The sequence below is a fragment of the Rattus norvegicus genome, chromosome 15 (assembly GCF_021556685.1).
Source record: "Rattus norvegicus strain SHRSP/BbbUtx chromosome 15, alternate assembly SHRSP_T2T, whole genome shotgun sequence".
Classification (NCBI taxonomy): domain Eukaryota; kingdom Metazoa; phylum Chordata; class Mammalia; order Rodentia; family Muridae; genus Rattus; species Rattus norvegicus.
Window position 1 is genome coordinate 22679007 of NC_141548.1, and position 16848 is coordinate 22695854.

Sequence of the window (16848 nt, forward strand, 5' to 3'; positions counted from 1 at the left end):
GCATGTAGTGACTCAGAATAGTAACAATATAGTAAGTTTTGATGTCAAACCTGAGAGACTTTATTTATACAGAGATCAACAGAATCTGGTGTGGCTGCTTCTCAAAGTGTAAGCGGCTCTGAACTTCTGAAGAAGACATTTACCCGATGAAGTCTATCTGTAGGGAACTCAATGCACGGGCCTGCAGCCAATCACCAGCGTCCTGTATTCTAACACTCAGTAGTAAACTTCCTGGTTATACCTTCAAGGAGGGCAAATGTGAGATCTTTAAGGAGACAGAAACTTCTATGGTAACTAGTAAGAGCAAAGTACTCAGGCTGTCAGAAGAGACCTCAAATGTGGAGAATATTGAGAAACATGAGGAAAGTCGGTTAAAAAGCATAGGCATCCTAGAAATCCTGACTCAGCCTGAAATCTGCATTTTTACAAAGCACTGTTGCCAATCCTGACCCAACAGGCCATGAGAGTCCACTGGAGGGGTCCCGGCGGTGGACAGACCAGAGAGTCTAGCTTTGCTTCCAAAGGCATATGGCGTTATCAGTCAAACGTTACAGCACACACTTGTATCTAAATGCTTTAAAAGCTGTCCTAATAACTTTTTTGACTTGTCAGTTTTTTGGATCTGTACTCTTAAGAGTCGCTCATTATATTTATCTAGATTCCAAAATGGTTCAAGGGGGCTATGCCCTGAAGGCTTTCAGTTCCTGTGAATGAACGAAATCTAAGTCTTGCTGGGGTATGTGTCAGTGGAGGATGCCTGCTTATTAGCATGTGAAGGCTTTGGGCTCAGTCGTGAGCAACAGAATGACAAAGACGACGCTCTACAATGACATCCATGGCTGTAAAACAGACATGCCTCATAGATCTGATGTTGGTAAAACTCCCACCAGAAAACAGTAAGTCTGTGTGCACAGCGCAGAAGTCACAGAAGTCACTCCAGTGACGCTCCCAATAAACGGTGCCCAGAGTTAATTCAGGAAATTCTCCAGACAGTTGAACCCACCCAGAAACAGTGCAGAATCTTAATCATCTCCCTAAAGTAACCGATGGATTCGTCAACCAGCAAGAACTTGCTTTCTGGTCGTCTGCCTCCCAACAGTGACTCTGGTTGTCACCGTGAACTTCATTTGGAAGGCTGAGAGCATTTTTGTGTTCTGAGGAAAGAAATAAAATCTCTACACTGAATGCTTCTTAACTGGGGGTCAGTCCAGCTTCTCCCACTTCTGTTTACAGAATACCAACTGCACTGGGATCTCAGGGAGGACTGGACTCCCATCATAACCCAGGCCTTCTTGCCAAAGCCCCTCTCAGACACACTGACATCTGAGAATCAACCTGGTGACAATGGACATCACTGCTTCTAAGAACTCTGATTGGTCTAAAGCCATTTCACTGAGGGCAGATCAGCAATGGGAGTGGATAATTTTTAAGTAGGTACCACGATAATTCAGAAGCATGTGGTATCCAAGGCTCACACTTGAAAAAATACTAGTTTTAAAAAACATTAGCTTTCACTTAATTATTAATATCATAAAACAATTATGTTTATCTTGGTCTCTTGAGCTCTTGTTACTGAACAGTCATTATTTCTGCCACAGCCAGTTAGAAATGTGCCTCCTCATCAATTTAATATTGTCAGTTTTTTATCTCCAAGAGAAATAAAAACTTCAAATTAGTATATACTGGGAGGGAAAAGACCAATTTCCCCGCACATGATACAAGAAAGTAACCAAAAGTATCATTGATTCTTATTTTAAAACAAGACAAAATCACGTTTCTTTTACTTTCTTAAATGTCCACTTTCAATGTCTGAAAGTTTTCATTCATTTATTGTGTGTGTGCCCATGCACCATGCACGTGCACATGGAGTTCAGAGGACTTTAAAACCAAACAGAAGGGTTGGGGATTTAGCTCAGTGGTAGAGCGCTTGCCTAGCGAGTGCAAGGCCCTGGGTTCGGTCACCAGCTCCGGAAAACAACAACAACAACAACAACAACAACAACAACAACAACAACAACAACAACAAAACAGAAAAGGACGGGCAGTGGTGACGGGCAGTGGTGACGGGCAGTGGTGACGGGCAGTGGTGGCGCACACCTTAATCCCAGCACAGAGGAGGCAGAGGCAGGCCGATCTCTGTAAATTCAAGGCCAGCCTGGTCTACAGAGCAAGTTCTAGGAGAGCCAGGACTACACAGAGACCCTGCCTCAGACTCCCAGAAGTCCTCCTGCCTCTGCCTCTGCCTCCCCAGGGCTGGGACTAAAGTGCCGTATGTCCATCCTCAGAAGGCAGTCTTTGGGAGCAAGTTCTCTCTTCCACCAAGCAAGTCCCGAATATCAAACCTGGGTTATCACGCTTGGCAGCAAACATCTATGTGCTGCGCCATCTTGGCAACCCTAAGTGCTACTTTCTACACAGCAAAAGGCACACCAAAAATGCTTGCATAATCAGTACACCAGTCCCCCCAGCCCACCCCCGACCCGTAAGTCATCCCGATTCCCTTGCCAACCTGCAAGGCCGCGAACATCATCATCTCTTCTTCCGTGCACTCGATCTCTTCTAGGAGGAGAGCCCACTTGGCCTGCTCGTAAAGCTGATTGATTCTGATGGCGTCATACTGCAGAACAAAGGAGACGTGGTCTGTAATACAGTGTCTTCAATACCAGAGAGTTCTCGACGAGAGATGGCTAAGCAGGTAAGAGTGCATTCTGCTACTGTGGAAGAACCAAGTTCAGTGCCAGCGCCCACTCGAGACTGCTCACAACTGCCTGCAATCTGAGCTCCAGAGGGTTCTGATACCTCTGGCCTCTGTGGACACTGGCACTCACACCTAAATTTTAAAATACGTCTTTAAATAGTCTCTTTTAAAAACACTTTATTGGGGTTGGGGATTTGGCTCAGTGGTAGAGCGCTTGCCTAGGAAGCGCAAGGCCCTGGGTTCGGTCCCCAGCTCCGAAAAAAAAAAAAAAAAAAAAAAGAACCAAAAATAAATAAATAAATAAATAAAAACACTTTATGAGTGTTTTGCTCTTGTGTATGTTTGTACACTGTATGCATGCCTGGTGCCCGTCGGGTCCCCTGGAACTGGAGTTATGGAAGGTTATGAGGCGCTGTGTGGGGCTGAGAGATGAACCCAGGTCCTTCGCAAGTGCTTTTAAGCAGTAGTCTACCTCTCTAGCACCTCTTACTCACCGTGCTGAGACAGGGTCTCACTATGGAGACTTGGGTGGCCTGCAACTTGCTATCAGACTAACTGGTCTTGAACTCAAGAGAGCCTCCGGCCTCTACCTCCTGTTTGTTGCCATTAAAGGCACACGTCACAATGCCCAGCTAAATACTTTTAACGCATGGCAGAAAGTGAATGTAATGTTTTTGTCAGCCTTTTAGTGTCAAAATAATTCTAAAGAAGGGACGAGAGCCATTAGTGTTAGACATGGCATACCGTATAATTACTCAGGTTTAAGCTCAGTAGGTGGAGGGAGTTGCCTAGTGTGACAGAGGATTTAATCCCTAGCACTGAAGGGAAAAGGGGCTGATGTAACCACGGTTACAGTTTCAGTGTAAGAGCCCTAGCCTGAAGCAGGGTACGGTGGTGCGTGTCTGCTAGCCCCGCACTGGAAGCGTACGGCGGGAGGACCCTTCACGTTAGGCCACACTGTGCAAGCCTGCACAGAAACTCCTTGTCCCCCAAAACAAAGCAAATCCCCATGAAATTGGTTATTGCTACAGCCTTGTAATCTGCACCCAGAGTCCGAGGAGTCACAAGTTTGAGGCCAGCCTGGGTTTCATATAAGTTCCTGGCAGCCTATGCAGAACGGCTGGACTGGCTCAAAGACCAAACACAGAGTAAAGGGGCGGGGGAGGGGGATGAGAAATATAGCTGGAAAACATTAAAACAAGGTACAAATAGAGATGGGTTTTAACTGCTATTTTGACTTACCACAATAAAACTCAGTGAGAACAAATTACTTTGGGACATACCTGTTCACAGAGTCCCCCCAAAGAGGTAGGTAGGTCCTCAAAAGGGGGAGTTATTTTAAGTATTCAAAGAAGGCAGTACATATACATTTTGTGGAAATAGATTTGTTATTAGACTGTCCATTGGAATATATTAGCAAAAAATAATGCTCTTAAAACGTTAATCAACCCCTGCCTCCCCCTGCAACCTATGACTAAAAGCAGATATGTGGCCAGAAAAAAAAATCTCTTAATAGTTCTATCATAGTTTGATATAAATATATATATGTAAACATAAGGAGATATGTAAAAAAATTACATGAGCACATAATTTAAGACACTAGGTCAGTGGTTCTCTGGGGTGTGTGTGTGTATGAGAGAGAGAGAGAGAGAGAGAGAGAGAGAGAGAGAGAGTGTGTGTGTGTGTGTGTGTGTGTGTGTGTGTGTGCTGGGGTCCCCCAAAGCCATCAGAAAACATACTTACACTACCATTCGTAACAGTAGCAAAATTAGTTATAAAAGCAACAACAAAAATGATTTTATAATTTGGGGCTACCACGATGTGTGGAATAGTATTATGGGATCGCAGTATTAGGGAGGCTGAGACCCACTGCACTAGCTACAGTACAATTCAGACAGGAAAACACAGCAAAAGCCACGAGCCTCTCTCCCCAAGGAATCCAAACCTCTGTGCCACCTGCTCTTGGGGAAAAACAGATTTTCAGAGCAGAAAAGCAGAGAGTCAGAGCTGAGCAGACCGACGGGTCACAGAACGAGTGGCAGTGGTTAGTTACTAGTAGGACAACGTGTGGACTTTCAAACATACAGAGCAGGCTTCCCGAACACCTTCAATCCCAGCACCAGTGAGCAGAGGCAGGTGGATCTCTGTGAGCTTAGGCCAGCTTTATCTACACAGAGTTCCAGGATAGCCAGGGCTACCTATCTCAAAAACAAAACCAAACCCCAAAAGCTAACCAAACAGAACACAAAACAAAACACCAAAAAATACAAAAAGTCATCTTTTAGAAAATTATTTAATCTTAAAAAGTTACATTTTTACTTAATGTACATTGGTGTTTTGCCTGCGCGTATGTCTATGTAAAGGTGTTGGGCCCCCTGAAACAGGGGTCCCAGACAGGTGTGAGCTGCCCTGCGGATGCTGGGAACTGGACCCAGGTCCTCGGAAGAGCAGTTCTCTTAACCGCTGAGCCACCTCTCCAGCCCAGAAGATTATTCTTTATCTTACGATATACTTGCAGATGATGTATTTTTTTAAAAGTAACACATCAAAGAAAATATAATTACCTTAACAAAAGAGAGGAAAATGTTTAAACATGGCCTCAACCTAGGAAAATACCAGGTTTATTCAGAATGCAAATACGTTTCCCTAAAGGTCTGGCTTTTGAGTCTTACTCAAAGCGTGCTATAGTTTAACACTCGGATGAGAAGAGGAGCGGGGGTGGGAAGAGCCCTTTGATCCTCGGTTCCTACCTTTGGATTCAGATCGAAAAAGCTGTAATACTTGAATCGCAGCAGCAAGGCCTCGTTCTCCTTCACATCTTGCTCCATCAGAGATCTTGAGGAATCCAGCCACCTGCACAAAGCGGAGAACGGCCCTGAGCACTGCAGACACAGGCAACCACATCCCCCACTCGGTAAATTCTAACTTACCCCTGGCCAGGCCTGGTGGTGCAGGCCGTTTTAAAAATTAATCCCAGGACTTGGGCAGCAGAGTCAGGCAGTTCTGTGAGTCTGGACCAGCCTGGTCTCTGACGAGACACCCTGTCTCAAAAAACCCAAAACTTACCCTTGGTTGGTTTTTGCTTTATCAAGAAGAGCTTGAGGCTTGAACATTTTTGCCAGTATTTCTGGTGATGTTACCGGCTGACTGACAGCAAGTATCCCGGGATTGCCTTCTGACAGGGCACTGTCACCAAACCAGGCGGAGGTTGGTGACAAGGGGCTTCCATCGTGAGCGTCGTAAGTAGGGGTCATTGTTTTACTATAAAGTCCCGGGCTTGAGTATATGCTTCCTAGTGAGTGAGAAGAGATGGCTGTGAGCAGCTGTGGGGAGCCTCAGCTCAGTAACGACACACACTGCGGCAGGAAGCACACTGAGCCACAAGCTTCGATCTGGAAGGGAAGCTCTTAGTGCATTATGTACCTGCCTCAAAACACAGGAACTCTGCTTGGGCATCAGAACACACAGTACCAAAGCCGTGAGGGTGTAATTAAATGGCAGAAACTCTGAGGAAAAAGCCGGTTGGAAGGAACTAGGAAGTAGGGCTATGGCTGAAGCGAGCAGACCGACACACTGTGTGTGGAACTGTGGTGAGGCTCACCTTTCAGAGGGCCAATGTAAAGAACATCAGTGCCTATAGGAGAGGAAAGAAAGGAATTCAGAAAGCAAAGGAAAGGCAACACAGAAGACAAAAGAATGAAAGGAAACGGGAAGAGAGAAAACAGACTTGCCCCAGTTGTGACTGGTATGTAAACGCATCAACCACCTCAATACATACAGAAAACACACTAGCTAAGGACGCATGTTCTCTGGCTGGAATAACAGAATTAAGGTGATCAAAGGCATCGAGTAAAACCATTTGCATCAACTCCGTTATATTTGGTGGTGTCCTGAGGTTCTGTTTTGTTTCTGAGACAAGTCTCAACACCATGGTCCAGGCTGGCCTCAAGCTTGACTCATTTTCTGGATATAATCATGACTTTAAAAAAGAAAATGTGCAATTGCTGTTACATTGTAACTGGACGTGAAAAGAAGAGTGAAGTCCACTCTCCTCCCATCATCTAATTGGAGAACGTGGGCAAGAATCCTCCTTCCTCCCACCGGTGTAAGCACAGAAGCCACGACGACGTAAGAAGTCACAGTGAGATGGAAGGGATTTCACTGAGTGTAGGTGGATCTTGTCAGCCACCCGCATCTGACCTGGTGTTTCTGTGTACTGTGCTGTGCTCGAACAACCTGTCGATCTGAATGCCGTAGGCAGAGAGGGGGCCTGAAGTCTGTTCCACCTTTAAAGCAGACACTGGGACACAGCCCTGAGGCACTGTTCACTAAGGAATCATTTTCAAACTTAAAGCCATGGGCCATCCTTACCAAAGGCAGGCATCAGTGCCCCAGGGCACTTGGGCAGAGAGTGACTCTGCTAAGGCAGTACAAAGAAATACAGTATGGGAAATATTAGTGTCTAGGCAGAAACCTGATTATTTAAAAGAACTGTTGAATAAACCTTTCACTAAAAATGTCAGAATATTGACCTCCCCCCGCAAATATACTAGAATTATTTAGAGCCTAGTAAAATTAAAACTGACCACTCTTTATGGAATTTCCAATACAGAATGTTAACAGAGCACACCCAGGCCTCTTCACTTTCAATTTCCTACAGTCTGCACTTTACACACCATAGTTTCTATTTGTCTTATGGAGACTACAGGGTAACAACTCAGTCAGTGTCCCAACAAATCGACTTTCACCCTGGAGAACAAACTAGGGTGAAGGCCGACCGGTCAGAAGGCCAGGAACCAGTCTGTCTCGGTTGCCTGCAAGCTACCGTCATGTACAGCGACTCAAACCACCCCCAGCCTGATTGCTTAGAGCCCTGGTGTCAGGACAGGAGAGGCTTCAGTGAACCCTTTTGCACTCATTTCCCAATCCTAGCTGCACTGCTGGGTCACAGGGCACGCATACTTTAAATTCCTTCAGGTCCAGCTCAAAGGCTAATACTAACAATCTTGTTTTCTTATTTGCCCGAGTTTATATAACAAACATTGAAAAGAAAGAACATAGAAACAGCTGGCTCTTGAAACGGACTATCCAAAGAATAAGTTTAAAAGTAACTTCCATGGGGTTGGGGATTTAGCTCTTTAGCTCAGCGGTAGAGCACTTGGCTAGCAAGCGCAAGGCCCTGGGTTCGGTCCCCAGCTCTGGAAAAAAAGAAAAAAAGGAAAAAAGGGAAAAAAAAAAAGGGTTGGGGATTTAGCTCAGTGGTAGAGCGCTTGCCTAGCAAGCACAAGGCCTTGGGTTCAGTCCCCAGCTCCGAAAAAAAGAAAAAGAAAAAAAAAAAAAGTAACTTCCACTATTAGCCTAGCTGATTCCCTGTATTATCTGACTTTGTTATAATGAAATCATATTCAGTATCTGACTTCTGCAATAGAGAATGAAACTCACTGGAACATAGCACTGATTGAAGGAAAATCTCACACATTCTCATATCTATCTATCTATCTATCTATCTATCTATCTATCTATCTATCTATATCATTTTAGTTTGGAAAAAATTGAGGAAAATTTCAACCTTCAGTATTTGAATATTTACTCTGTGTGTTATCTATCTATATCTTTTGTTCTTTAAAGAATAGGTTTAACAGTATTTTGATACTTAAAATGGTCAAGATCCAGATAGGAAAAAAGTTGCATCCTACATAATTTTTCTAGTAAATAGAATATTGATTATATTCAATATTAGTGTAGAACCTACATTTTCTTCTTTCCTAGAGCCTTCTGATTGGTATTGTTTTTTTCCAAGAAAAGTTTCTAATGAGATCCTTTCCACCTATATAATGAACTGATATTAAATTTCTTTGAAAATTAATGACTACATTACAAAAGTGTGCTTTCGGTCTGTGTGGTAGTGCATAGCTGCTGACCCCAGCAGTGGGAGCTCTAAGGCACAAGAACTGTCCAGTCTGAGGCCAACTCTGGCAAGCATAGTAAATTCATGCCAAACAGGGTGATGGAGCCGTCAGAATTTAGTGTGTGTGTGTGTGTGTGTGTGTGTGTGTGTGTGTGTGTGTGTATGTGTGTGTGTGTGTGTGTGTGTGTCGGCCAGGCAGAGTGGAATTCAGCTTATATACATACATGTAAGTTCGTAATAAAAACGGCCCTGTAGGGGTTGGGGATTTAGCTCAGTGGTAGAGCGCTTGCCTAGGAAGCACAAGGCCCTGGGTTCGGTCCTCAGCTCTGGAAACAAAACAAAACAAAACAAAAAAAGGCCTTGATTGCATTGGTGAGACACAGGTAAGTGCTCACCACTGCGAATCAGACGCTATGCAGAGAAGAACCTGTACAGCCGCTTTATGACTTGTTGGCCACCGATTTTCCTAATAAAGCAGAGTGTGTTCTAAAAGAGGAATATCAATCTAAATGAGCACGGCTCAGCCAGCCTTCTGACAGTCACTATTAGCATAACTTGGAGGAGCAGAGGAGAAAGAGCCTAGAACCATAAATCATGACAAAATTACCGAGTGCTTCCAACTCTGCGACTGTCTGCGTAAACAGTCTCTTGAGCCTCTCACACCCAGAAGCGGTTTCCAGTCATTTGTGTGTCTTGGGATTCCTGTGTACACTGATGCTCACCATTGGTTTCTGGGCTGCAAAGCTCACTCAACTTCCCAGATACCTTTACGCTGTCCGATCCCAGGCAACTAAGCCTGAGTTTCTCATGCTACCTAACTTGGAACTGAGGTGAGTCAAACACTAGCTCTGTACGTCCTGTTTGGGAAAACAAGCTGACAGGGAACGTGGTCTCCGACAGCTGCACCCTTCCAACAACAACCCTGGCTTTCCTTTCCTAAAAACGTGGGAAGGGGCTTCAGATGGCTAGGTGGGTAAGGCTGCTCTTCCAGAGGACCCAGGTACGTTCCCAGCATCCACATGGCAGCTCACGACTGTCTCTAACACCAATCTAGGGGTTCTGACACCCTCCTCTGGCCTCTGCGAGCACTACACACACGGCATGCACAAACATGCAGGCAGGCAAAACACCTACAGAGAAAAAATAAATCTCAAAATGAAAAAAACCAAAAACAAAAAACTGAAATGGTCTCTTGCAAAGCTGTCCAGCCGTGTCCTTAGGACACTCGGCTGCTGGAAAGGTCAAGCCTGAGGAAAGAACTAAAGGATGATGCGTGGCCCAGAAATGAAGATCAGCTATCGTCTGAGCGAAAAGGAAATCACCAGTATTAGGCAAGGGAGGAGGGCACCATGAACTCTACACTACGGTGGACCGCAATTCTGTCCCCACACAAAGAGGAAACCCTAGTGGGTGTGGCGCTCAGACCTGCAGGCAGTGGAGGGCTGCGGGTCAGCACTGCAGTATGGGAGGTCAGAGTGATGCACACGGCAAGCTCCAGCCCAGCCAGGCCACACCAAGGCTCCACTCAACTGAAAAACAGAATCAACTCACTAAGGAAGGAAGGAGCAGTAATTACAAAATACCACAAGGGCACTGGTGTAAGAATCTGGACTCTGGCGACTGGACACGGCCTCGTGTTTCAGGACTCTTATTCCTCTGCTCCTCCAGAGGACCTGAGTTCTGTTCCCAGCACCCAATGGGTGTTCCACAACTGCCAACTAATTACTCCAGAGTCAGGAGATCCAACACAGTGTTCTGGCACTGCACCCATGTGTACCCCCCCCCCCCCCCCAGTTATAAAAAAGGATTCAGAACTCTGGCCAGCAGACACACACTAAAGACATAATACACTTTTAGTCCTACATAAAAAAAGGAGTGAGTATGTTTTGAAGACATTATCTGGCCCTAGTGTATCCCCTCTCTTGGTTGGAAGAGATCTTCCACTGTCATCTGGTAACACTCGGTGACATCTGGGGCCAGCTATTATCCATGTGCTCACCTGAGCTTCTAATCCTTGCTATCCATCAGAGCTCCTGCAACTGTCTTCCTAATTCCCTAGGGTGTCTGGCAGAACTCACAAACGCCCTCCCTACATCACTCCTTCATAACAGAAAGAGTCTACTCAGGCGTTGCCAGAGGGAACAGGGACACAACACAGCACACGGAGGTATCTACACCCTTTGGGAACTCTGCATGGCCCCTGGGTAAGGTCACCAACTTGGAGGCTCTGAGTCCCTTTCTTTTGAACTTTGATGGAGGCTTAATCACAAAGGCAGGATGGTTCCTGCTATCACGATGGTTTGCCTGTGACTGCTCTCTGGGGACACAGGGGTGAAGCCTGGTTCCCAATGTGGCAGCACTAAGAAGTAGCAGGACCCATAAGAGCCAGGATCAGGGCTCTGGAACACTGACTTCAGAAGATGGGGTAACGCTTGTAAGATCCTGACTGAGTTCTTCTGAGGGGGCTGTTTTAAAGGTTTGACTTCTGAGTCCTACTCTGGTCTCTTTCCTCACACACGGTGGTATATAAATCATCAGGCATAGATCTTTAACCAGACTGGCATCATGGCCTTCAACTACCACACTGTCAGCCATACAAATGTCTTTTATGAGCCTCTAGCCACAGGTCCTTTATAACTGTAACAATGACTAAGTCTCCTGCCCTTCTCCCTTCCACAAGATGTCTGGGAGGTTCGGGTGGTACCAAATCTCTAATCGTATAGTTGGCTTCTCTGATAACCAGTCCCCATTCTTCAGGCTTTCCAAAGGTTACCTCATTAGCACAGACTCGGGCGTGGATAGAAGGCCCTTGTTGTAAACCACAACCTCCTTCATGGCTTTTATTAAGGCCTCCATCAGAAACACTGAAGGGGGACCAGACTGTTGCCTTAAAAACTGTTAGAACTGTTCTATGTAGGAGAGTGAGGTCTCAACCACCCATTTCCTCCTCCAAAATTACCAATTAGAACTGAACTAAAAAAAATCTTTCTAAAAATACTTTTCCTTTGTAAATGATTTCAGAAACCAATTGATCGATCACATACTAATAACTTCATCATCTTCCTATCAGGTACTCTCCGTTGTGGTCTTCAACCTCTCTGGAGGCGGCTACCCCAAGAGAGGGCTTGGCCGAGATATTTACCTCTTGGAATTTCTTTTACCAGGATCTTTGTCTGCTATCATTCCTTCTGCCATTTTTTTTAAACAGTAAAATTATGACCTCTGCCACATCTTTAATCCTAGTAGGCAGGTCTCTGAGCTCAAGGATAGCTTGGTCCACAGAGAGAGAGAGACCCTGATTCAAAAGTCAAACAAATTAAACAAACTAAATTCCTCAACCCATAAAGCTGAATACAGCCTGAGATGAGTGATACTGGCCTCTGAATTGCTAGCACGTTTTCCAGTTCATTTAGCATTTATGTAGAACTCCTTTAAATATAGACTGTTTTCAACCTTCTGAGCAACTGTTCCTGTACGCGGCTTCACTAGTGAGTAGTGAGTGCACGGTCTTGTTTGCCTTTCTCCGAATCCAGTCAGTGCGTGAGCATTAACAGTACAATACTTCCCTAACTTTCTTGGGCTGCAATTCCATCCTCCTTAAAACATGGGCAGTTGCACTCTGACCTCAAAGGCTGGCTGGGAATGCAGTTCCCAGAGTGCATCACACAGCTTTGGACAGCATGGTTTGTGCCTCAGAAGCGCAGGCTTTCATCTGCACCAGGACAGAATTTAAATGGCCAGGAATGAATTACATCAAGACCAAGTTCAGACACGTGCAGCAGGGAAGATCGAAAGTAATGGGTGGCCAATGGAAATGTGGCAACACGACGGTGGTATGTCCGTGCCCAGGACTAAAGAGCCACTAACCCATTTAGTCTCCCAGTGATGAGAATCACCTTCCTGCCTGAGGCATGCCATACATTGAGTGGGTTTTAGTTTAAAGCAAAAAGGGTCGTCAGGGACTCCCTTTGTGTGGGGAATGCACAATTATTAGAGCATACAACTCACTATAAACACAGAGAGTTGTAAGATAGGACAATACTTAATTCAGTTGGGGAAGGGATGGGTGGGATATGAGAACACTTCTCGAAGGACTTCTGAGGAAAAAGATAGGGATGCAAAGAGACCAGGATATGCAAAGCACAGAAAGGGCTGAAGGTTTTAGGTGTTAATGTATCAACAAAACAGTGATTCTTTTCACACTCTACCTATAAAAGAAGCAAACTAAATAACCACGTTCAACTGTAGAGTACTCTCTCCAGACTCTGTGACCAAAGACCCACGCTCCTTCTTCATCGATCCAATCAGTAATGATGATGGTCAGGATCGTACAGCACTGTGACTGAGGAGAGGTTTAGGGGACTGGACCACTCTCCTGACCTCTGTGAGCCCCATGTTCTGCCTTTGCTGAATCTGGGTCTCACCTGATCCAGGCATGATAAGAGGTCCTTCCAATTCAAGTGCCTCATCTTCAGACTGGTCATCTAGCTTTTTCTTTTTCTTCTTCGTGGGATCTCTGGGTTTTTTTAAGAGAGAAAGTTCTTCAGGGTGTCTTATATCTGTTGAAGAGTGCATAAAACGAAAACAGGTTAGTTCATGAAGTTTATCTAATCTAGTTTGAGGTATGAATTTGTCATTTCTTTCTGTTTCTGGATGTCAGCATTCTGCCCAACACCCATACCACAATGGAAGACTGATGTATATGACATGCTAAAAGTCCCCAAAATTACAGCAGGAGAATGTCCGTCTAGCTCACACAAGGCCCTGGAGAAAATAAATCCAAAGCACTCTTAATTCATTATTTGCTGGTAAGTATAATGACCCCAAAATTGAACAGAGAATCTACAGGGCACAGAAGGAAAATGCACTAGAAGGGGTGGTACACTGCCTTTAATCTCAGGCAGGTAGATCTATGTGAATTCTAGGCCAGCCTGGTTTACACAATGAATTCCAGGACAGTCAGAGCTACAGAATAGACACTGTCTAAAAAAAAGCTGTCCAAAAACCATAAAAAAATTCCTAGGAGTCTTATTTATATATTCACTCTGTCCAGGATTTTGTACTAGCTGGTATCAGACACTGTCTATGTCATAAAGTACATGTGCACACGAAACTAATAATAAACAGGCATTTTCTTTTTTTTTTTTTTTCCCTTTTTCTTTTTTTCAGAGCTGGGGACCGAACCCAGGGCCTTGTGCTTGCTAGGCAAGTGCTCTACCACTGAGCTAAATCCCCAACTCCCAGGCATTTTCTTTTAACTTGATATGCATGGGTGTCTTGCCTACATGATTGTCTGTGAGATACCATGTGGGTGGTGGGAATTGAACCCTAGACTTCTGAAGAACAGCCAGTGCTCTTAACCTCTGAGCTATTTCTCCAGACCCAAGCAGATATTTCTTACCTACAGTATAAACCATGTTCCTGAATTGCAAGATCCATCATTATCCCTCTCCCAAAACTAGTGGGACCTCAGTCAATTCCCCCATGGCTGATAAGCAGGCTAAAATTGTGTGTGCATGTGTGCAGCCTTGAATGCATGCATGGAGACCAGTAGTCAGTCAGCACCAGGCATCTTCCTCAATTGTACCTCATGTTATATTTTAGGACAAGGTCTCACACTGAACTTGGAGTCCTGGCTGGCTAGGCTGGCTGGCCAGTGAACCCTCGTGACCTCCCAGCTCCACCTCCCGGTGTTGATGTTAGTAGTGAATGCCATCACGCTTGGCTTTCTACATGGACGTCAGGGATCCGAACCCAGGGCCTCATGCTTATGCGTTAACTGTTTAGTATTAAGCCAACTCCCCACCCTCACAGGTTATAAACCTACATGAAAATGGGACAATCTAGAGGAGACAATGCATTCCTTGATAAGAATAAAACTCTGAACTTAGACTAACTGATTTCAATTCATCGTAAAGCTCCAGCAATTAAGAGATGGTCAGAAAATTGTGGAGAGTGCCAAGGCAATTCAAATGGACGGGAAAACCTTCAACAAATACTGCTAAAGATTCAGGTGCTTGCTTTGGCAGCACATATACTAACATTGGAACAACACAGAGAAGATTAGCATGGCCCCTGCGCAAGGATGACACGCAAATTCGTGAAGCGTTCCATGTTTTTAAGGATCCAAAGAGCTTCAGGGGGTTTGCAACCCCATATGAACAACAATGCCAACCAACCAGAGCTTCCAGGGACTAAGCCACTACCCAAAGACTGGACTACCCATGGACTGACCCTGGACTCTGACCTCATAGGTAGCAATGAATATCCTAGTAAGAGCACCAGTGGAAGGGGAAGCCCTTGGTCCTGCCAAGACTGAACCCCCAGTGAACGTGTTTGTTTCGGGGAGGGTGGTAATGGGGGGAGGATGGGGAGGGGAACACCCATAGAGAAGGGGAGGAGGAGGGGTTAGAGGGATGTTGGCCTGGAAACCGGGAAAGGGAATAACAATTGAAATGTAAATAAGAAATACCCAATTTAATAAAGATGGAGAGGAAAAAAAAGAGAAAAGATTCAGAGTTTTTAAGGAGAACACTGACATCTACCTAACTCGATGTGCTAAAATTCAACTCTTAGTGACTTGTGAACCTACATCTAAGAGTAAGACTAGGGGGTTGGGGATTTAGCTCAGTGGTAGAGCGCTTGCCTAGGAAGCGCAAGGCCCTGGGTTCGGTCCCCAGCTCCGAAAAAAAGAACCAAAAAAAAAAAAAAAAAAAGAGTAAGACTAGAAGACACAGGTAGACCCAGACTGCTTGGAAGGGCACTGGTGCTTTGAATGAGATGTTTCCTCCAGACAAGCTTGCATGTGTCCAAGCTTGTCTCCCAGCTACTGGTGCTGTTGGAGGAGGTTGTAGAACTTGTAGGAGTCTTGATGAAGAACTATGTCTCTCTGAGGAGGCACTCACTGAGGGGCTTTGAGGGCTTATAGCTTTGCCCCACTTCCAGTTCACCCTCTGCTTCATGTGCAAGGAGTCGTGTTCAGTTAGCTTCCCGCTGCTCCCACCGCTTCTGCTGCTTGGTATATCACGCCTCCCTGCACGACGGACGCTTATACTCTGGAACTGTACCAAATAAATGCTTTCCCCGGGAGCTGCTTTTGGTCCCAGTGTTTTGTAAGAACAACCGAAAAGTAACACATACCCTCCCACCACCACCCCACAAACTGCCCTTGAGGCTGGAGAGATGGCTCGGCAGCTAAGAGCTCTTGCTGCACTTACAGAAGACCCACGTTTAGTTCTCAGCACCCATACGAGATGGCTTACTACCACCTGTAACTCCAGCATCGGGAGGTCCCATGCCCTCTTCTGGCCTCTGTTGACACCGGCACACATGTGGTACACATACATGTAGGCAGGTAGGGAAACATAAAATAAAAACGCATAAAACTTTAAAAAATTTATTTTACTTCAAACGAATTAACCAAGAGGGATGGAACTATATCTCAGTGGTTAAAGTGCTGGCTGCTCTTCCAGAGACCCAGATCTGAGTCCCAAGACCACATAGAAGCTCACAAACTCCTCTATTTCCAGTTCCAGGGGATCCAATACCCTCTCCCTGCCACTGAGGGCACTGAATGTATTTGGCCCTGAATACATGCAGGCAAGCACATATACACATAAACTAAAAATAATAAACTTAAACAATTAACCAACCTGAAAGGTGCTGTTCGGAAAATAAGGAGAGAAGCAATATATTGGTAATAAAATGTTTAGAGACTTGTATTCAAAATTTGTGGATATATACTATTCAAGAATAAGGCCACTGGGCTAAAGACTGGAATCAACTCTTTAAAGAATAGCCCAGAAGTACATGAAAAGATGATGGGTTACCACTCAAAGAAATGTGAATTAACTTATGAAATAGCACTATTCCCACATCCCACCACACCCTGGACAGAGCAAAGCATGTTCAAAGACACACGGGTAGGAGCCGTGACACAAGGTGAGAGCCATCTGCAGCTCTCACACGCAGCTGGGATGGGAAGTGGCAGAATATGTGGAGACAGTTCTTCAGTTTCTCAAGAGTTTAAGCATGTAGCTAACACACTACTTGGACATTCTCCTATACACCCAGGAAAGTGAAAAGCACGTTTACAACAGCTTTATTCATAAAGCTGGGAGTAACTCAAATGGTTAAAAAAATGTGGAATTTGCATATCATCGGAAACAATGCTCATACAATGAAGTCCATTCATCAGGAGAAAGAAACAGCCTACTGACACATACTATAAAGTGAATGACTC

The 16848-nt window shown here is 45.0% G+C and overlaps 1 protein-coding gene and 1 non-coding gene across 16 annotated transcripts in view; one reads left to right on the top strand and one right to left on the bottom strand.

Annotated features, from left to right (window-relative positions):
• Positions 1-16848, bottom strand: part of Fermt2 (FERM domain containing kindlin 2) — a 68923-nt gene that overhangs the window by 11510 nt on the left and 40565 nt on the right. For 8 of the 15 annotated variants that reach the window (XM_087585158.1, XM_087585156.1, XM_087585154.1 and 5 more), the window contains exons 4-8: positions 13031-13165; positions 6300-6332; positions 5765-5990; positions 5449-5551; positions 2510-2617 (exon numbers count right to left, since the gene is read on the bottom strand). In XM_087585158.1, coding sequence (XP_087441284.1) covers positions 2510-2617; positions 5449-5551; positions 5765-5990; positions 6300-6332; positions 13031-13165 — 605 coding nt within the window. 15 annotated transcript variants of the gene reach the window in all.
• LOC120097298 (U6 spliceosomal RNA) lies at positions 14620-14726 on the top strand. The gene has a single exon (XR_015639218.1). It is a non-coding gene; the product is annotated as a U6 spliceosomal RNA (small nuclear RNA).